The sequence below is a fragment of the Oncorhynchus clarkii genome, chromosome 16, assembly GCF_045791955.1.
Source record: "Oncorhynchus clarkii lewisi isolate Uvic-CL-2024 chromosome 16, UVic_Ocla_1.0, whole genome shotgun sequence".
NCBI lineage: Eukaryota > Metazoa > Chordata > Actinopteri > Salmoniformes > Salmonidae > Oncorhynchus > Oncorhynchus clarkii.
Window position 1 is genome coordinate 53,581,465 of NC_092162.1, and position 17,078 is coordinate 53,598,542.

At 43.0% G+C, this 17,078-nt stretch overlaps 1 protein-coding gene across 1 annotated transcript in view; it reads left to right on the forward strand.

Annotated features, from left to right (window-relative positions):
* Positions 1-11,992, forward strand: part of LOC139368728 (semaphorin-3G-like) — a 70,203-nt gene extending 58,211 nt beyond the window's left edge. Inside the window, exons 9-16 of the mRNA XM_071108021.1 lie at positions 1-70; positions 283-427; positions 4,437-4,668; positions 4,782-4,873; positions 4,992-5,033; positions 5,165-5,390; positions 8,567-8,700; positions 10,532-11,992. Of these exons, the coding sequence (XP_070964122.1) occupies positions 1-70; positions 283-427; positions 4,437-4,668; positions 4,782-4,873; positions 4,992-5,033; positions 5,165-5,390; positions 8,567-8,700; positions 10,532-11,026 (1,436 nt within the window). The 3' untranslated portion in view covers positions 11,027-11,992. The remainder of the gene's footprint in view (positions 71-282; positions 428-4,436; positions 4,669-4,781; positions 4,874-4,991; positions 5,034-5,164; positions 5,391-8,566; positions 8,701-10,531) is intronic.
* The last annotated feature ends 5,086 nt before the right edge of the window (positions 11,993-17,078 follow it).

Below are 17,078 nucleotides of genomic sequence, written 5' to 3' on the forward strand. Positions count from 1 at the left end.
AGGATGTTTTCCTGCTTAGAGGCAAGGATGAGAAGAACCCAGATGTTTATGCCATCTTCAGCACCATCAGGTGAGCTCCACACATGGTTACACACGTCCATATCGCCGTCTATGTATTTGACAGTGGTTGCATTCCTCCAGACCCATCCCTTACCATAACAAGCGGCAAGGCGGACATTTTGTTGTTTTTCAAATCCCAGTCTGTAGCTTTAACATGTACAATGGAGGAACCAAACCCTAATGAAATCAGTCCCTAACATTAAATGTTCCTCTCTCCCCTAGTAACGTGTTCCAGGGCTTTGCAGTTTGTGTGTACCGTATGGCAGACATCAGAGAAGCCTTCAACGGGCCTTTTGCACACAAGGAGGGACCTGACTACCAGTGGGGGGCTTACGAGGGCAGAGTGCCCTATCCAAGACCTGGGGTGGTGAGTAATACCATACAGTACCATACTGCAGGCTACCATGCCATATCTACAAACTAATACTTTGTTTCAGACTCCTTGTCAGCTTGCTTGTGTGAGAGAGATCAGGTGATCAAACTGGGGCGAGAGACAGAAATTGAATGAGAAAGGGAGACAGACAGCGACAGAGAGAATGAAGAAGAAACTCCAACAGAGGGATAAAGAGCTAGTCCAGTGTGGTTACTGTTGGTCCTCCCCTCAGCAACTCTGCCTCATGTTTTCTTGTCATCCACAGCGCTGTAATTTAGCTTCATTCAGGGCCCGAGTGTCAGAGCAGAGTCGGCACCTCTGTGGTTTCAATCCACACACACAGGCCTGATTAAGAAGTATGTCCTGGCCGAGAGAGAGAGAGAGAGAGAGAGAGAGAGAGAGAGAGAAGACATTCAGGGGCACGCCTGTAATTCATTTTTTATTTTACCTTTATTTAACTAGGCAAGTCAGTTAAGAACAAATTCTTATTTTCAATGACGGCCTAGGAACAGTGAGTTAACTGCCTTGTTCAGGGGCAGAACGACAGATTTTTACCTTGTCAGCTCAGGGATTCGATCTTGCAACCTTTCGGTTACTAGTCCAACGCTCTAACCACCCATTGGTGTAAAAGAACCCCAGCATTGTTGATTTTTTTTAAATGGTTTGTTTCAATCTCTATGTTTTTGCAACTAAATTGATTTATTAATTCATCTAATGCTACTCAAATATAAATAATATATATTTATCTAAACTAATCCAATATGTTACTTGTTGTTCCAGTTTAAATGGTTAAGTAGTCTCATGTGCTGTATTAGTAGTTTTCCCAACCTGGCAGTTATTCTGAAGAATTCAAAATGTTGGATATCCCCACTCTGGTTGGATTCCAATAGGAAATACACATCATAATGTGACTTGCAGGCCTGAAACCCATGAGATTTAGGTCATTGTATTAGGGTAAAACTAGGCCCTCAAAATAAGACCTTATTAATAAATACTTTGTACGTTGTATTGTGTTAAAGAATTGAATGTTAATGATAACATATTCGCTTAGGATCTCACTTGGTGAAGACCACAGGTCTACAAATCGATGAATGCAACAACCATCAAAAAATAGTGTCATGGGCATTAACTACAATTCACTGGAAAGCCAAGGCATTCTGGGAAATATTCAAATAAGGCTTTACCCGAGCATTGTGTTAATTTAATACTGACAAGTGTGGACCCGTATAGACACTGGATAATTTACTGTGTACATGCTCCTATACTAATACTCTACATATGCTGGGGGAATCTGCTCCAGTTTGCTCATTCCTGAGGTTCACCAATGTAAACACTCCTAAGCCAAAGGCACCCTAAATTACTGGATCAATATATAGCTGACTGGCTTGGATCTGTGTGTGTCTCAAATAGCACCCTATTCCCTATAAAGTACACGACTTCTGTCCATTGTCCATAGGGAATAGGGAGCCATTTTGGATGCATCCTCTGTTTGGCACTGTGGAGACATTTGGCTATCTCCTCCCTCAAACAGAGATCACCTCAGCTGTACTGTTTCTGCAAGCTATTGTGCAATCTTCTGTGATTTAGTGCTTAGGCGGTGTGCATAGTTTTCACACCCGTAATGAGAGTAGATAAGAATTTGGCAACAATTTTTTCTCCATTCCTGTCAATTCAGGAATTTAGATAGGCTTTGATAGCAGTAGTAGTGCGTGAGTGAAATCACTGGGGAAGCTAAAAAAAAGCATTATTACAACCTACAGCCAGTCAAAAGTTTGGACACACCTACTCATCAAGGGTTTTTATTATTTTCTACATTGTAGAATAATAGTGAAGACATCGAAACTATGAAATAACTCATATGGAATCATGTAGTAACCAAAAAAGTGTTATACAAATCAAAATATATTTTAGATTTTAGATTCTTCAAAGTAGAGTTACCTCTGCTGCAGAGGTTAACTTCATTAGAGTTACCAGCCTCAGAAATTGCAGCCCAAATAAATGCTTCACAGAGTTCAAGTAACAGACACAACTCAACATCAACTGTTCAGAGAAGACTGTGTGAATCGGGCCTTCATGGTCAAATTGCTGCAAAGAAACCACTACTAAAGTACACCAATAAGAAGAAGATTCTTGCTTGGGACATGAAACATGAGCAATGAACATTAGAACATTAGACTGGTGGAAATCTGTCCTTTGGTCTGATGAGTTCAAATGTGAGATTTTTGGTTCCATTCGCTTTGTGAGACGCAGAGAAGGTGAACGGATGATCTTCGCATGTGTGTTTCCCACCGTGAAGCATGGAGGAGGAGGTATGATGGTGACACTGTAAATTATTTATTTATCCGACCTCAACCCAATTGAGATGGTTTGGGATGAGTTGGACCGCAGATTGAAGGAAAAGCAGCCACCAATTGCTAAGCATATGTGGGAACTCCTTCAAGACTGTTGGAAATACATTCCTCATGAAGCTGGTTGAGAGAATGCCAAGAGTGTGCAAAGCTGTCATCAAGGCAAAGAGTGGCTACTTTGAAGAATCTAAAATCTAAAATATATTTTGTTTTGTTTAACACTTTTTTGGTTACTAAATGATTCCATATGTGTTATTTCATAGTATTGATGTCTTCACTATTGTTCTACAATGCAGAAAATAGTAAAAATGAAGAAAAACCCTTGAATGAGTAGTGTGTCCAAACTCTAGACTGGTGCTGTATTGTGTTGTGATAATTGCATTGTTTGCTCTGTATCCTGTTAGTTCATATGCCTTGCGACTGTGATATATAGGCCTAAAGGCCGAGACAAAGAGAAGACATATTGGCAGAATAAATTCAACCACAGCTTTGTTTCATCACAGGAGATGCCTCCATTATTCCAGCACCATTCCAACATTTCCACATCATCAAATCACCAATGTTTACTCTAATACAGCGACAACTCAAAGATACTAAACACAATTTAGTCCAAAACTTTGTCATACAGTACACGCTTGAATTTGTTGTCTTAGGCTACCTGGCTAAAATGCTTGTTAGCTAGCGTAACTTATTTTCATTGGCAACTTTAGCTAGTTAACATTAGCCTTCTACATCTAGCTACATATTGAACTCCCATCGTCTCAGGCTAGGTGCACAATGTAGCAAACATTGGTTGGATCAGAATCGGCGTTATAATCATTGGCTAGTACATAGAATTAAGTAAAACCACAAGATCAAATCCCCATCTCCATCCATGGCTAATTTAGAAAAGGGCAGCAACACAACAAGATGCAACAATTCAAATTGTTTCTGTCAATGACATATGCTCTCGATGCAATTTGATAGGAGTGACGCCAAATCCAAACTGGCTTCCCTTTACACTTTTTTTTTTTGGTGCGCCAGGACCAACGCTGATTGGCTATTATTTTTTTTTAAATGATCAAGGGAGGCCAAATGGGCCCTTACATTCAATGTTATGGGCAGCAACACTGTCATAATCTTTTGGACCAGACTGCTTTAGATAGATGACCTACACATACAGAGGGGCTGTTTTGCTCGCTCGGATGCTATCTCCGGTAGATACATTCAGCCTCTTGCGATTTGAAGGAAAATTATGAAACATAGAGACGAACGATACATTTTATATATATTTTTTTTGTCATTTTTGGTGAGGAAGCCTGGCTTCCGTTGGCATCTATGAATACACGCCACTGTTCGATAATGAAAATCTATGTCCATTCCAACTTACAGTAACTGAAATTATTTTTTTGCAATGCTGTCAGAAGTGCCTATGGATTAGTCAATGTTATGACAGAATTTTAAAAAATCTTCCCAAGCAGTGTTGAATATGACTCCCAGCCAAACATTGTAAGGGAGTCACAGAGAAACACAGACCTAACTTAACTAAATTACTCATCAACTGATCTCTAAAAACACAGCTGAATAAAACATTCATGTCACATTCCCCCTTTTACATTTAACACAAATCATATGTTTTTATAAAATGATTACTAAAGAGTTCCTCTCATCTCCAGTGCCCCAGTAAGATCACCAACCAGCCTGGCAGACAGTTTGGCAGTACCAAGGACTTCCCAGATGCAGTGCTCCAGTTTGCCCGAGGGCACCCCCTGATGTGGCGACCGGTGTACCCGGCCATGAAGCAGCCTCTGCTGGTCAGGGCCAACTTGCCCTACCGCCTCAAACAGATCGTGGTGGACCGTGTAGAGGCAGAGGATGGACAGTATGACGTCATGTTCATAGGCACCGGTTTGTCCTAACTTCTCCACATTTCTGTAATTAGTCTGAGTTTTGACTAGTCAGGAAACTTGAGTGTATTGGGATGTAAGTTGACCATTTTGACCTCTGACCTCTGACCCCAGACATAGGCACTGTTCTGAAGGTCATTGCATTGCGCAGCGGCAACACTCTGGACACAGAAGAGGTCACTCTGGAGGAGCTGCAGGTCTTTAAGGTAACTAGATAAGATGCCTCCTTTCTCGTCTGTCTCCCCTCCTCCTCGTGTATTTAAAAGTCTAACCAATTCACAATGTCTGAATGCGAATGAAATATAATATTTTTATGTTATCAAGGTGCCAACTCCCATTACCTCTTTGGAGATCTCAGTAAAAAGGGTGAGTAAATGTAAATTATTTATCACAGTTGACATAAACTTAAAGAAAACATGCAAGCACTGAAGCCAACACCACGATAAAACATTAGATTCTCATTCTCTGGTTGTACTCTGACCCCTTTCCGCACACAGCAAGCACTGTACGTGGGTTCTCCGGTGGGTATGGCCCAGCTGAGGCTTCACAGGTGTGAGACGTATGGGAAGGCTTGTGCTGAGTGCTGCCTGGCCAGAGACCCCTACTGTGCCTGGGACGGCACCTCCTGCACTCGCTACACCTCGCTCAGCAGACGCCGCTATCGCCGTCAGGACATCAGGCATGGCAACCCGGCCCTGCAGTGTATGGACCAGAACCTCAGTGGTGAGAGAGGGGGAGATGGAGGGTAAAGGGTGGGAATGAAAAGCTTGGGAATGAAATGAGTGTAAATGAATTACAAAATGAAGATGATAGACTATGTGAGAAGGACATACAGCACGGAGACTCACAACATGCCAAGTGCCCTTGTAGGAAAGTAGGGCACTCTAATATCCTGTTGATAAATGCTTATTCAAATGTTGTGCATGACAGAGGTGTGAGGGGGGTGAGCTAGTCTGGCTGTCATGGTGGCCAAGCGGAAATTGACCCAAAGTATTTGCTCCAGGGAGGACACAGAGGTCAAACCTGTCCATTGAGAGGCATTAGACTCTGAGAGGTGAGGTAGGACAAACACTGGGACGGCATCTGTACATAGCCCATCTGTAAACAGCCCATCCAACTACCTCATCCTCATACTGTATTTATTTATTTATCTTGCTCCTTTGCACCCCAGTATCTCTACTTGCACATTCATCTTCTGGAGCAGAACTATCACTCCAGTGTTTAATTGGTATATTGTAATTACTTCGCAACCATGGCCTATTTATTGCCTTACCTCCCTTATCTTACCTCATTTGCACACACTGTATATAGACTTTTTCTACTGTATTATTGACTGTATGTTTGTTTATTCCATGTGTAACTGGTCTAACTGTCTAACTGCTTTGCTTCATCTTGGCCAGGTCACAGTTGTAATGTAAATGAGAACTTGTTCTCAACTATGCGACTATATTTAACTATATTTAACTATGGTTAAATAAAGGTGAAAAAAAAAATCGTAAATGGTACCCTATTGCCTACATAGTGTACTACAGGAAGGATTGGTTTGGTTACTTTCTAAATGTAATCTGTTATAGCTGCTAGTTACCTGTCCAAAATGTTTATCAGGAATGTAACTTTTGGATTACCCAAACTCAGTAACTGATTACTTTCAGTTACTTTCCCTTTAAAAGGCATTAGATGAAGACAAAAATGACGCATCAAACACATTTAGTGTGTCATCATAAATTTGGTTTGTCTGAATGTAAAAGTGATCCAATAAGTAATCATCTAGTTTTTCAAAAGTATCTGTAATCTGATTACAATATTTGTGCTGGTAACATAACTGTTTACAGTTAGTGTTTTTGTAACCAGATTACACCCAACCCTGACTACAGGGCTTTGGTCAAAAGTATAGTTCACTACAGTATATAGGTTATAGGGTACCATTTGGCCTGCAACCTGGGTCTGTAGAGAAATAAATATAAATAGCATCTCTGATTTTCTCTCAGGGGAGAGACATACACTGTAAACAATGTATAGGTTGGATAACCAAAGGCCAGTTGATATCATGTGTAGTTTATATTGTATAGCCCAGTGTCAGTTCTACAGTCGTGGCCAAAAGTTTTGAGAATGACACAAATATTAATTTTCACAAGGTCTGCTGCCTCAGTTTGTATAATGGCAATTTGCATATACTCCAGAATGTTATGAAGAGTGATCAGATGAATTGCAATTAATTGTGTCAGCAAAGAAGCCACTTCTCTCCAGGAAAAACATCAGGGACAGACAGATATTCTGCAAAGGGTACAGGGATTGGACTGCTGAGGACTGGGGTAAAGTCATTTTCTCTGATGATACCCCTTTCCGATTGTTTGGGGCATCCGGAAAAAAGCTTGTCCGGAGAAGACAAGGTGACCGCTACCATCAGTCCTGTGTCATGCCAACAGTAAAGCATCCTGAGACCATTCATGTGTGAGGTTGCTTCTCAGCCAAGGGAGTGGGCTCACTCACAATTTTGCCTAAGAACACAGCCATGAATAAAGAATGGTACCAACAGATCCTGTGAGAGCAACTTCTCCCAACCATCCAGGAACAGTTTGGTGACGAACAATGCCTTTTCCAGGTTGATGGAGCACCTTGCCATAAGGCAAAAGTGATAACTAAGTGGCTCGGGAAACAAAACATCGATATTTTGGGTCCATGGCCAGGAAACTGCCCAGACCTTAATCCCATTGAGAACTTGTGGTCAATCCTCAAGAGGCGGTTGGACAAACAAAAACCCACAAATTCTGACAAACTCCAAGCATCGATTATTCAAGAATGGGCTGCCATCAGTCAGGATGTTGCCCAGAAGTTAATTGACAGCATGCCAGGGCGGATTGCAGAGGTCTTGAAAAAGAAGGGTCAACACTGCAAATATTGACTCTTTGCATTGACTTCATGTAATTGTCAATAAAAGCCTTTGACACTTATGAAATGCCTGTAATTATACTTCAGTATTCCATAGTAACATCTGACAAAATATCTAAAGACACTGAAGCAGCAGACTTTGTGAAAATGTATATTTGTGTCATTCTCAAAACTATTGGCCACGACTGTAGAGGGAAGTGGAAATCATGTGTAGTTTATTTTGTAAATCCCTGTGTCAGGTCTAGAGCGAAGTTGTTATCTGATAGAACACAAGCTGTGTTTGACTGAGGTGTCAGATCCCTGTGTAAAATGTGCATCCCTCTGTTGGGAGCCAGAGTGATAGCAACATGAAACACATGCTTTATCTTAAAACAACAAACTTTGTATATACTGTACACAGACAGATACTGTAACACAGATTATCACAAATATACACAACTTGTGCTGTATTTGGGTTCCTTGTCTGTATCTTATAGGCATGAAACATATGCTATGGTGCAGTTGAAATACACAGCATTACCGATGTGTAAGAAATGACATCATACACAAGCTGTGGGCTGAATGAGAGGGTCTTTAAGAACCTTTTAATTTACCAAGTAATGGAAACTAGGTTGTATTTATGGAGAAGCTTCACTGAACCGTGACACGCCTGTGCTGAGAATAAGACAGATCCCTGTCGGTTTGTCATGGTGTGAGAGGGGAACAGAAGGGCGGGGAGAGGGGGAACAAAAGAAGGAAGGGTGTAGCAGTCAGAGGGGCGGAGAATGTGTGTTTGCTCACCCGAAGGTGTGTGTGAGGGGTGATGAAAGTTCTCTGCCAGGCCTAGGAGTTCCTTAGGGTTCGATTGCATTACACTGACATTGAATAAAGGCACTAAAAAGGGAGATTTTGTGTCTACCATAGCTGAAGATGACATGACCAAAGTCACAGGGCCAACTGAGAACACACCATACTCTGAAGATCACATTTCTAACTGTACATATTCTAATGTTGTGTCTGCTGTGCTACAGTGGAAGAGCTGGACGTAACAGAAGACAGGGTTGTGTACGGGACAGAGAACAACAGCACCTTCCTGGAGTGTGTCCCCCGCTCCCCCCAGGCCACTGTTACATGGCTGCTCCAACGAGACGGCCGCAAGGAAGAGGTGAGATAGATTGATCAATGGAGGGAGGGAGAGAGTGTGAGAGACAGATGGAGGAATCACGAGAGTGTTGGAAAGAGATGGGGAGAAAGAGAGGGAAAGTCTGATGGAGGAATCACGAGAGTGTTGGAAAGAGATGGGGAGAAAGAGAGGGAAAGTCTGATGGAGGAATCACGAGAGTGTTGGAAAGAGATGGGGAGAAAGAGAGGGAAAGTCTGATGGAGGAATCACGAGAGTGTTGGAAAGAGATGGGGAGAAAGAGAGGGAAAGTCTGATGGAGGAATCACGAGAGTGTTGGAAAGAGATGGGGAGAAAGAGAGGGAAAGTCTGATGGAGGAATCACGAGAGTGTTGGAAAGAGATGGGGAGAAAGAGAGGGAAAGTCTGATGGAGGAATCACGAGAGTGTTGGAAAGAGATGGGGAGAAAGAGAGGGAAAGTCTGATGGAGGATAGAGCAAGAGATGGAGCAATAAGAGGTATGAGACAAAAAGCAGAGAACAAGTTAAAAAAAAACTGAAAGACCTCGGGGAGATTTAAAGAGATGTTTGAGAGAGCGAGAGAGCGAGAGAGCGAGAGAGAGAGAGAGAGGGAGAGAGAGCGAGAGGGAGAGAGCGAGAGAGAGCGAGAGAGAGGGAGAGAGAGAGACAAGTCCGCTCCAGCTTAGTGCCCTGTTACAGGTACAGTAAAGCTCCTGTTTCCTCAATGCCAGGGTCTCTTTATGGTTCCTCTAGGCTTAATGGAGTGTTTCAGTCAAGCATGTACGTATTAAGACATTAGAGCAGCTTTCTATTTCCCACCAAATAAACCTGGCTCTCAGCTGTCAATTGGAGAAACCAGGCTGCCCTGTTTGCTTTGGCACAAATACACACCGTGGCAGAGAGAAAGGACAAAAAAACTACTGCTGAATTTCATGGCAAAATTCTTCTTAGCCTTCCAAGCTGAGAAAACAGCACAAAAACTCAACGTTCACCCCTTCCCCCTCTCTGTGCCATACCTCATCCACTTTGCATCCCCTCATCTCTCCATCTCACCACCACTTTGCATCCCCTCATCCCTCCATCTCACCACCACTTTGCATCCCCTCATCCCTCCATCTCACCACCACTTTGCATCCCCTCATCCCTCCATCTCACCACCACTTTGCATCCCCTCATCCCTTCATCTCACCACCACTTTGCATCCCCTCATCCCTCCATCTCACCACCACTTTGCATCCCCTCATCCCTCCATCTCACCACCACTTTGCATCCCCTCATCCCTCCATCTCACCACAACTTTGCATCCCCTCATCCCTTCATCTCACCACCACTTTGCATCCCCTCATCCCTCCATCTCACCACCACTTTGCATCCCCTCATCCCTTCATCTCACCACCACTTTGCATCCCCTCATCCCTTCATCTCACCACCACTTTGCATCCCCTCATCCCTCCATCTCACCACCACTTTGCATCCCCTCATCCCTCCATCTCATCACAACTTTGCATCCCCTCATCCCTTCATCTCACCACCACTTTGCATCCCCTCATCCCTTCATCTCACCACAACTTTGCATCCCCTCATCCCTTCATCTCACCACCACTTTGCATCCCCTCATCCCTCCATCTCACCACAACTTTGCATCCCCTCATCCCTCCATCTCACCACCACTTTGCATCCCCTCATCCCTCCATCTCACCACCACTTTGCCCTCTTTATTTCTTCTGTTATTTTTTACCTCTATATGTTCCCCTCTTGCCTTCCTATCTCCCCTTCTCAATCTCTTCTGTTCTCCCTCCATATCTCTCTTGTTATTTCCCTTCTCTTCCTCCATCACCCTCCCTTTCTCCCTGCAGGTGAAGCTGGATGACCGAGTGATGCATATGGAGCAGGGCCTGCTCTTCCGCCGTGTGTTCCGTCAGGATGAGGGTGTGTATGTGTGTCTCTCCCGTGAGCACGGCTTCACACAGACCCTCACCCACCTCTCCCTGGAGGTCCTGCAGGGGAACACACTGAGTGAGCTGCTGGCCCGTGACGACACCCCCCTCGAAGGTCCCCTGGGGGTAAAGGGGTACCGGTCCTGGCCACCCTGCCATGCTTACAGGAGCACCAACCCCCTCAGCCACCTGCGCCCCTGGTTCAAGGACATCATGCAGCTGATCGGCCCGTCCAACCTGCCGCACGTGGAGGAGTACTGTGAGAGGTTGTGGTGCAACGACAAGCTGCGGCGTAAACACAAGAGCATGCTGGACAAGTACCGGCAGGCACAGGATAGCGCGCGTAAGACCCGCAATAAGGGCTCCGGGGAACGCAACCGGACGCCGCGGGACGTCAGTAACCGACAGCCGTAGAGGGGAGGGAGAAACAGATGAAGGGAGGAGAAAGAGAAGGACTACATGACATGATGAATGAGAGAACGAAGAGGTGGTAGTGATATGTATTGTAGGAAGATGTGCTGCCAACAGGGATGAGGGTTGAGACTGATTTGGAGGCAGAAGGGAGGAGGAGAAAGAGAGCGACAGGTACTCATGGCACTCATCAACTCTCATTTGCTTCATGAAAAACCCTCAACTGTTTCCACAAAGGGACCCTTCTCCTCTCCACGCACCCTTGCAACCTCAGTGTCTCTGTATGATTATGGATTGACTGTAACATGCTGCAAATAGTGTGTGTGTTGGACTGCTACAACTGATCTCCTTCAACCCAACATTACACTCATTTCTCGTAGGTCATTGAGCCCATTCCATGTTACCCATTCTGTGACTGCTTCTGTGTTCTTCGCTCTGTACCCCTTAAAACTGCATTTCCGGAGCCTTTGCCTTACCCTGCACCTCAACACACCCTACACTGCTATGGCTCACTTCATATACAGTCAAAAAGTTATTTAAAGAACCCCAAAGCACCGTTATTTTTTAGCAGTGTAATCCCATCACCCTGCAAATTATTCACAACAGCAAATTCTATCCACACACACTCACACACACACTGTTGAGCGAACATACAAGCACACACACACAACCATCACTCAACCAGCCATAACAACATACAAGCACACTCACACAACCATCACTCAACCAGCCATAACAACACACAAGCACACTCACACAACCATCACTCAACCAGCCATAACAACACACCAGACAATTGCTTTAACTGGAAGTTGCCATGAGACGATTGTTGACGGTTCAACAGAGAAAAGGCCTGTTTGTTGCTTTGTATTATCAGCTAGACTCCAGGTCCCACCATTCCTTTGTGTGTCGTAGGTGTTGTTCTCACTCCTGACAAAGGAAGGAAAATAAAAAGGGTCATTGGCGCTGGCTGAATGTTCTGCTGCTGCTTTGTAAACACTGGTTCTTAATTTAAATACAGGATTTCTGTCTCCGTTGTTGAAATACAATGTTTCACTAACATACTTCACGGGAAGCTCTCCTTCCACGGGCGCTGGTTGTAGCGGAGGGTGGGAGAGTGAGAGCAATTATTAGCCTCCTGTCCTCCTGTCCTCTCCTTTTTCTCCAAATATTGTTTCTGATCGTATGTTAGACCGACCAGATGGGACGGAGAGAGTGTTGCAGGACTTGTATAGACAAGAATGGGGAGTTGATGACTATTGATGATTGGATTACTGTAGGTATGCCCTGGTTTGAGTGGTTCACTATACAGTACCAGATCTTATTCTGATTGGTTATAAAGATGGCATTAACACAGTATTTTTCACCAAAAGGGAAAATACACTGCTCCACACAACACAATAGCTTATAGCACACAACTATGCAAAAACAGGATTGTTGAGTAACTAAAAAAAACAATAACAGTGAATATGAATAAAACAATGAAAATGCCATTTGTTTTAGATTTTTCTGGAGCTCCATCTCGCAGGTACTATCAGCAATAGTTTAAAGAACAAAACAGTCGTTTTGTTTTGAAAATGTCAATCATAGACTACAACATAAAGTTGTAAAGTGAGCCGTCGATGACGTGTGGTTTGTAACTCATTGGCGGGTCTCTTTCACAGGGAAGAGCCTAATTTAAATGTTGTATTTATGTCTTATTTAATGAGCTCTCCTGCATGCGGTGTAAGTGTACTTAACATACAGTACCAGTCAAAAGTTTGGACACACCTACTCAGGGTTTTTCTTTATTTTTTTTACTATTTTCTACATTGTAGATTAATAGTGAAGACATCAAAACTATGGAATCATGTAGTAACCAAAAAAGTGTTAAACAAATCCAAATATATATTTGAGATTCTTTAAAGTAGCCACCCTTTGCCTTGATGACAGCCTTACACACTCTTGGCATTCTCTCAACCAGCTTCACCTGGAATGCTTTTCAAACAGTCTTGAAGGAGTTCCCACATACTGTATGCTGAGCACTTGTTGGCTGCTTTTACTTCACTTCACTCACAACCAGCTGTGGTAGCAATGCTGGTTAAGTGTGCCTTGAATTCTAAATAAATCACAGACAGTGTCACCAGCAAAGCACTCCCACACCATCACACATCCTCCTCCATGCTTCACGGTGGGAACCACACATTCGGAGATCATCCGTTCACCTACTCTTTCCTGTGGCGGTCCTCATGAGAGCCAGTTTCATCATAACGCTTGATGGTTTTTGCGACTGCACTTGAAGAAACTTTCAAAGTTTTAGAAATTTTACGGATTGACTGACCTTCATTTCTTAAAATAATGATGGACTGTCATTTTTCTTTGCTTATTTCAGCTGTTCTTGCCATAATATGGACTTGGTATTTTACCAAATAGGGCTATCTTCTGTATACCACCCTTACCACCTTACCAACTGATTGGTTCAAATGCATTTAAGAAGGAAATAAATTCTACAAATAAGTGTTTAACAAGGCACACCTGTTAATTGAAGTGCATTCCAGGTGAATACCTCATGAAGCTGGTTGAGAGAATTCCAAGAGTGTGCAAAGCTGTCATCTAGGTGGTTACTTTGAAGAATCTCAAATATAAAATATATTTTGATTTGTTTAACACTTTTTTGGTTACAACATGATTCCATGTGTGTTATTTCATAGTTTTGATGTCTTCACTATTATTCTACAATGTAGAAAATAGTATAAATAAAAACCCTTCAATGAGTAGGTGTGTCCAAACTTTTGACTGGTACTGTATAAATGCATTTCTTCCCCCAAACATAAACCTCTGACTGCATTTTCTTGCTGACTCCCATACACTTGTCTGTCTTTCTGTAGGAGAGCTTCTGTGATGTTTTGCGTGGTGACGTTTAGGGACCAGGTTGTGGTGGGTTTGTGGTGTTGTAAATTTGTGGGCCTATAGGGTTGGGGAATGGTTTAACGAGCCAATGAACAAGCAGATTGGCACATGTGGTTTTCTGTTGCCAATTAGAAAAACACGACTTCTGTCTTGGAGGTGTGTGTCACGGTTTTCTGTATGGGAAAGAGAGTCGGACCAAAATGCGGCGTGGCTATTGCGATCCATGTTTAATGAAACTGAAGCAACACGAATCCAATACAAAAACACAATAAACGTAACGAAAACCGAAACAGCCTCATACTGGTGCACATACACACGACAGAAAAAGGACATAAGGACAATCACCCACAAAACGCAACACCAAACAGGCTACCTACATATGGTTCCCAATCAGAGACAATGACGAACACCTGCCTCTGATTGAGAACCATATCAGGCCAAACATAGAACTAGACAAACTAGACATGTAACATAGAATGCCCACCCAGCTCACACCCTGACCAACCAAAACATAGAAACATACAAAGCAAACTATGGTCAGGGTGTGACAGTGTGTTTCCTGGCCAATTCCACGTTTGGTTAATGATGCTTGTCCCCCTTGAGACACTGTAGAGACGGAAGCATATTTCACTTCCTCAAAATTCCCTGAATGAGTCTAAGATAATATAGGAAATCTGTGATTAAATTAAGTTTTTACTGAGAATGTTTCAGTTGGCAATTGTAAATCTAACTAAGGTATTTGGTGCATTATTCTCAAGTAAAAAAAATTGCATTTTGTCTTACGTAAACAAAGTCGGGCTGCTGAGCAGGTCTGCCTCATTGTCTATGCTATTGGATAGAGAGCAATCACCGCAGCTGTTCACCTCAGGTTAATGGCAAATGGACATTGTCAAATCAAAACCCAACCTTCATTTACCCATTGTGACACACGGATGTTCCAAACTCCATTTTAGACGAGATTGACTTTAAGACCAAACTTATCCTGTTTACACGTTGTAGTCAATTTTGACACTAGAATAACTGTTTCTGACTAATATTCATATCACATAGGCCGTTTTCAAAGGGATTTGTTGCTTTTTAAGGCTGTGAGAGTTGTAGGCAAGTGTGTGGGGATGTGGGATGTTGTTGTAGGGAGTGGGTGTATGGGGGTTGTGGTCCAGTGGTAGAGATTAGTTCTTTCAGGTCAGAGAGGAAGGAGAGTCCCGATCAGAGCCAGGAATAATGCAATCACACAGACAGACCAGACTGCTTTTATCAATCTACAAGATGCTTGCTTGCGTGCGTGCCTTTGCAGCAAGGTATTTGTGTCCAGGGATCAGCGGCTGCTCTGTGTATGAGTGTGTCTGTTTGTCATCTGGCAGTGCAGTGTTCAATGTTTTGTCTGTTGTTGGCATGTTTGGAGCAGGCTAATGAAGTATGCCAAATCAATTGTAATACTATCCCTGAGTAACATCTCAGGGGCTTTGTCTACACAGGCAGCCCAAATGTGATATTTCTTTCACTAATTGGTCTGTTGACCAATCACATCAGCTCTTTTCACATCAGATTTTGTTCAGAGCTGATCTGATTGGTCAAAAGACCAGTTAGTGAAAAAAAGTTCAGAATTGGGCAGCCTGAGTAAACACAGCCAATGAGTCTGAAAAAGACTGAATTGATTTTAGGATAAAATGGTTCCTTGAGTGTACACATTAGATATGCCCTATTTGAGTGTAAACGTGCAGTAGGTTGTGGTGCATTTCATTTTTGAATCCAGCCCCCAGCCTTGTTATTGTTATCAATGAAGGTACTCTTGCGTGTAATTGCCAGGGTAACATCTGTATAAAAGCTTAGAATTGTTTTTAGTTTTTTGTCGGGGAAGCAAAAGACATGGTCTCATAAACCCAACCCCAACCCAATCACCTAAACGCCTTGACAACCTGAGCACAGACACAGCCACAGAGCCTGTCCTGAAACTGTAAAACACCTCAGCCCATTCTGTCCTCATTCTTCACTGTGTGAAACAAAACGGCAGAGTGGTACAATGTGACATTGTCGGAGGGACATAGGCTGCGTTTACAGAGGCCGTTCAATTCTGATGTTTTTTTAGTGGGACTTTGACCAATCAGATCACCTATGAAAAATATTTGTGAAAAGATCTGATGTGACTGGTCAGAAGACCAATTAGTGGAAAAAATATCAGAATTGGTCTGCCTGTGTAAACGCAGCTTTAGGTGGTCAGACTTATGGGCAGCAGCATTAACCGTAGAGGCTCCGTTGGACCCAATCCCCCATAAACCCTCTTTATACACACAGCAGGGGTGATGGGAACTCCAGCTGCTGCAGCTATTTCACTTAAGGCCCTTAACTCGTTAAAGATCAGCATTGCACACCGGTTACAGTCACGTTAGGTGCTCGTTAGGAGCCACCAAGGCTTAGCTTAAACAGGTGGGTCTCCTTCAATGATTTTACCTCTTTTGAGGAAGCCTTTGCATATCTGATTTGAATCTGTTCTTTTTTTTCGGTCTGAACAGCCAATAAGCACGTTGAATCTGATGTTTCAACCCACATTTCAAACCACTTTTGTTGGTGGTTTGAAGTCAGATACAAATCTGATTCCTGGCCATAAGACTTGTATTGTTTTATTTAACCTTTATTTAACTAGGCAAGTCAGTTAAGAACAAATTCTAATTTATAATGACGGCCTACCAAAAGGCAAAAGGCCTCCTGCAGGGACGGGGCCTGGGATTCAAAATAAAAAATAAATACTATATAAATATAGGACAAAACACACATCACACATCAACAAGAGAGACAACACAACACTACTTAAAGAGAGACCTAGGACAACAACATAGCAAGGCAGCAACACATGACAACACAGCATGGTAGCAATGCAACATAACAACAACATGGTAGCAACACAACATGGTAGCAGCACAAAACATGGTACTAACATAATTGGGCACAGACAAGAGCACAAAGGTCAGGAAGGTAGAGACAACAATACATCACACAAAGCAGCCACAACTGTCAGTAAGAGTGTCCATGATTGAGTCTTTGAATGAAGAGATTGAGATAAAACTGTCCAGTTTCAGTGTTTGTTGCAGCTCGTTCTAGTCGTTAGCTGCAGCGAACTGAAAAGAGGAGCGACCCAGGGGTGTGTGTGCTTTGGGGACCTTTAACAGAA